At 40.4% G+C, this 5,463-nt stretch overlaps 1 protein-coding gene across 1 annotated transcript; it reads right to left on the reverse strand.

Moving 5' to 3' along the window:
- Window positions 1-2,246: 2,246 nt before the first annotated feature.
- On the reverse strand, window positions 2,247-5,086 carry LOC124053189 (serine-aspartate repeat-containing protein C-like). The gene is made up of 4 exons (XM_046378196.1): window positions 4,939-5,086; window positions 4,342-4,418; window positions 3,909-3,953; window positions 2,247-3,197 (listed from the first exon to the last, which is right to left on the reverse strand). Exons 2-4 carry the CDS (start codon window positions 4,394-4,396, stop codon window positions 2,515-2,517), a joined length of 783 nt encoding a protein of 260 aa, XP_046234152.1. The 5' UTR covers window positions 4,397-4,418; window positions 4,939-5,086; the 3' UTR covers window positions 2,247-2,514.
- Window positions 5,087-5,463: the final 377 nt, after the last annotated feature.

A 5,463-nucleotide genomic window follows, 5' to 3' on the forward strand; every position in this document is an offset into this window, starting at 1 on the left:
TCCTACCATGGTTAGGGCCAACGTGGGGTCCGTCTCCTAAGTCTGGCATAACTGAAAACAAAACAAAAAAAGACTATTTTAAATCCACATGATCACATTGTTTTTGTTCATTATTTACATTTTATGTTTTCAGTACATCACAACATGTCTGTCCTACACCTTGTAACATTAACACATAAGAGCCCAGACACATTTTTCTTGATAGGAAAATGATGGAGGATATAAAACATATCAAATGGATTACATGTAACATATTTCTGATGTTTTCTTGGAAAAAGTACCCTGTAGTGTCCAAGATCGTAGTTCTACATATATTTTACTTTGGACTTTTGTAGTAACTTTTTTCCTCATTTAAAGGTTTTTGACACCAGTGTCACTGTGGGATCTTTTGGGTTAAACATCAGGCATGTTGGTATGAAATGAGGAGTGAGGTACCTACCGAGGTCAGGAGCATTGTGGTTAGCACCGTTGTGGGGTCCATCTCCTCTGTCCATTGTAACTGAAAAGATACAACAGCTAAAATATTATTTTAAATTCACATGACCGCACTGTCTGTGCTCAGCTTTTACATTTCATGTTTTCAGCCCATCACAATATTGTCTGCCCCACAACTTAAAAACAAAATGGCGCATTAAGGTATGTATAAAAATAATTATAGGTTAGCAGGTTAGTTTATGTATTTGTGTTGACAATTTAAATGTAATTATCTGTTCCACGACTTGACTGCCACACATCTACACGACTGCATTTCTAACTGAAATAGGAACACACTCCTTTTGTGAGTCCAGTTATCCAGGACAAACACCCACAAACACAGAAATAGGACTTGAACTAAACTAATGCCAGCGTTGTGAGTGTATTAACAAAATCATCTAACAAAATGTCACTTCAAAATCAGTAGAGGATTTGCTGTGTGGCTTTGTGAAAAGACAAAACAGAAATGTGAATTTAACAGTTAACTAATGAACTAAATTCACGCAATCATTTATTTTCATTCTCAATACTATTCATGCCATGTTCAGGCTTGTAGACTTACCTGAATTCAAGGAAGCTTGTTTGGTCGCAGAAAAAGGAAGATTTCTGAAGGATCGCGTCGTCAAAACGTCGTACGAGTGGTTTTGTCAGAAACGTTGTGTGATGCCGTCGAATCTGGTGGAGATCGTAGTGCAAACTGCTGTGTTGGTATCAAAGGAACACCTGATGAGACTACAGCGGAATGTTTTCGCTGTGAAACATCAGAGCCATCAAAGCACAGGAGTTCCAGGACTTTTAAGAGTTCCATTTCATCGGTCATCAAAAACAAGCATGTCGAGGGCGGGCGTGGCCTAGAGGTTGGAGAATGGGCTTGCTTTCGGAAGGTCGCCGGTTCGATTCCCCCACCGGACAGGCAGGTGGAGTGATCGTGTTGTTCCCCCTCATCAGACTCAAACACATTTGAGTACTGCACAATACTGTTGTGTGCAATTTGTGACTTCTAGAGTCAGTTCTTCTAGTCTCATGTTAAATCATCGACCTAGCGGACTTGAAATTGATAGTGTGCAACACGTGTGTCGTACTCTGAACAACCTTAACTTTTAGCTCCATTTGGGTCAGTGTTTTGTACTGTGAACAGAGCGCTGAGGCAGTGGTTGGTAACACAATCACTGTTTCAAGCCACCGCAGCTGCACAGGTGAAGCTGATTCTAACACTCTTCCAAATAAAGGTTTATTTTTATTATCTTTTCATTTAGTATTATCAGTTTCATTGTCTAACCTTTCAGTTTTATAGGCTATTGTGATCTGCTATCTTAGGAAACTGTTTCTCGAGCAAGCGAAAACTGTGTCTCCATGTTTTTTAAAGTCAGAATGTGAGTATCTTTCCTCTTACAAGTAGGGCTATCCATCCATCTAGATTGTTTTGATGTGAGTTGCAGAATTTGCATCTATTCATGGACAAAAACCTTGTGCTCGTGACAGTACAGGATGTAGACAGTAACCATATCTTCCTTAGCTGAGCTATAATGTTGGCTAGCTTGGTTTGCTAACAAAAGAAGAGAGTTCATACATATAACTGCTCACACAAGATCTGTGGATTATCTTAAGAAACTTCTTTTCTTAAAGTGACACCAGTGTTTGATGTTTTTTTTATATATTTATTTTTTTGTATATTTGTATATTAGACAGTGTACTTTGTCTATACCATACTTGGATTTATTTACCTTTCTGAGTTTAAAGATAACCTTTCAGACAAGAAGAGTTTTGTTTTGTTTTTTTTGTTGTTGTTGTTTTTTTGTAATTTATGTCACATAGAGTAAAATAAAAGTCAGTTAAATGAAAGCACTTAACAGAGTAGAAATCTGAAAAATTAACAGTAAATTTTACTCCATTGTATTTTTCAGAGTAACATTTTAAGTTTGAGTCAAATTTATCCTTATAAATTTACTATATACAACTTATGCTTTACATTTCATACCTCTACTTCACCACATTTCATAGAGAAATATTGTATTTTATATTTTTATTTTAAGATAAAGTCTAATAGCGTCGGCGTTTGGGTTGTTTGCTGCCTCTGCCGTCGTCATCATCCTCCTCCTCCTCTCTTCTCCTCTTGCTGGTTCCTCCAGACAGTTGGCGAGAAGAATGTGCTCGCACTGGTTCTTCATCGTCTGTGTCGCTGTCTGTGTCGCTGTCAGCGTCGCTGTCAGCGTCACTGTCAGCGTCACTGTCTGAGACGGCATCATTCCAGAACCTGAATCGTTTCCTGCTCATCTTATCTCCTTCATCTTCCTCTCTTGACCTCCTCCTTGATCCTCCAGGCACTGAGCTGGTGGAGGGTGCATCTTCCTCAGCATCACTGTCGACGTCACTGTCAGAGATGGCACCAGGCAGTTCATTCCTCCTGGATCCTCCAGGCAGGGGATCTTCTGCTTCCACGGGACGGTTGACCTCCAAGTGAACTCGAGGCTCAGCAGGAGCATCTTCAACCTGTTGACCAACTTCATCTTCTTCATCTTCTTCATCTTCCTCATCTTCTTCCTCATAGTCCTCATAATTATTGTAAGCCAGTTCATCTCTAATTTGTCTCAGGTAAGCAATGGCTTCCATCACAAGTCCATTGATGAGGACGTACCGCAGCCAGTGAATGGTTCGAGCGTCAAATCGCCCATACTGTTCAATGACCTGCAGTATTTCCTGCTGTGGGTTATGTACCGGTCCAGCTACAAGATCATTTAGACAAATAATTGATTATTACTACTTATATGACAGGAAAAGTAACCACACACTTCTACAAAAATCATCCATCCATCCATTTTCTATACCGCTTATCCATCAGGGTCGCGGGGGAGCTGGAGCCTATCCCAGCTGACTATGGGCGAGAGGCGGGGTTCACCCTGGACTGGTCGCCAGCCAATCGCAGGACCAACACACAAAGACAGACAACCACACACTCTCACACTCACACCTAGGGGCAATTTAGAGTAGCCAATTAACCTAATGTGCATGTTTTTGGTATTGTGGGAGGAAGCCGGAGAACCCGGAGAAAACCCACGCAGGCACAGGGAGAACATGCAAACTTCACATAGAAGGGCCCAGACCGAGATTCGAACCTCTTGCTATGAGGCAACAGTGCTAACCACCGCACCACCGTGCCGCCCTTCTACAATAATCACTTACTAATAAATCAGTGTTACATAGTTTGAAATGTGTGGATGCTTTTCATAACCTTACACACAGTGTCTTATATCCTCAGCAGCTCCAGCAACAAGCACTTTTTTGATGAGCAGTGATCAGAAGCTACTGACTGATCTTAAAATTCAGCACGAAATCATTATTTGACTATTTTCTATACATGACAACAGTGTCTGCCCAATATCTTTTTATATTAAACCTCAGACACGTTTGTGTGAAATGAGGAGTGAAGTTCCTACCATGGTTAGGGCCAACGTGGGGTCCGTCTCCTAAGTCTGGCATAACTGAAAACAAAACAAAAAAAGACTATTTTAAATCCACATGATCACATTGTTTTTGTTCATTATTTACATTTTATGTTTTCAGTACATCACAACATGTCTGTCCTACACCTTGTAACATTAACACATAAGAGCCCAGACACATTTTTCTTGATAGGAAAATGATGGAGGATATAAAACATATCAAATGGATTACATGTAACATATTTCTGATGTTTTCTTGGAAAAAGTACCCTGTAGTGTCCAAGATCGTAGTTCTACATGTATTTTACTTTGGACTTTTGTAGTAACTTTTTTCCTCATTTAAAGGTTTTTGACACCAGTGTCACTGTGGGATCTTTTGGGTTAAACATCAGGCATGTTGGTATGAAATGAGGAGTGAGGTACCTACCGAGGTCAGGAGCATTGTGGTTAGCACCGTTGTGGGGTCCATCTCCTCTGTCCATTGTAACTGAAAAGATACAACAGCTAAAATATTATTTTAAATTCACATGACCGCACTGTCTGTGCTCAGCTTTTACATTTCATGTTTTCAGCCCATCACAATATTGTCTGCCCCACAACTTAAAAACAAAATGGCGCATTAAGGTATGTATAAAAATAATTATAGGTTAGCAGGTTAGTTTATGTATTTGTGTTGACAATTTAAATGTAATTATCTGTTCCACGACTTGACTGCCACACATCTACACGACTGCATTTCTAACTGAAATAGGAACACACTCCTTTTGTGAGTCCAGTTATCCAGGACAAACACCCACAAACACAGAAATATGACTTGAACTAAACTAATGCCAGCGTTGTGAGTGTATTAACAAAATCATCTAATAAAATGTCACTTCAAAATCAGTAGAGGATTTGCTGTGTGGCTTTGTGAAAAGACAAAACAGAAATGTGAATTTAACAGTTAACTAATGAACTAAATTCACGCAATCATTTATTTTCATTCTCAATACTATTCATGCCATGTTCAGGCTTGTAGACTTACCTGAATTCAAGGAAGCTTGTTTGGTCGCAGAAAAAGGAAGATTTCTGAAGGATCGCGTCGTCAAAACGTCGTACGAGTGGTTTTGTCAGAAACGTTGTGTGATGCCGTCGAATCTGGTGGAGATCGTAGTGCAAACTGCTGTGTTGGTATCAAAGGAACACCTGATGAGACTACAGCGGAATGTTTTCGCTGTGAAACATCAGAGCCATCAAAGCACAGGAGTTCCAGGACTTTTAAGAGTTCCATTTCATCGGTCATCAAAAACAAGCGCGTCGGGGGCGGGCGTGGCCTAGAGGTTGGAGAATGGGCTTGCTTTCGGAAGGTCGCCGGTTCGATTCCCCCACCGGACAGGCAGGTGGAGTGATCGTGTTGTTCCCCCTCATCAGACTCAAACACATTTGAGTACTGCACAATACTGTTGTGTGCAATTTGTGACTTCTAGAGTCAGTTCTTCTAGTCTCATGTTAAATCATCGACCTAGCGGACTTGAAATTGATAGTGTGCAACACGTGTGTCGTACTCTGA

This window comes from Scatophagus argus, chromosome 21 (assembly GCF_020382885.2).
Source record: "Scatophagus argus isolate fScaArg1 chromosome 21, fScaArg1.pri, whole genome shotgun sequence".
NCBI classification, from domain to species: Eukaryota; Metazoa; Chordata; class Actinopteri; family Scatophagidae; genus Scatophagus; species Scatophagus argus.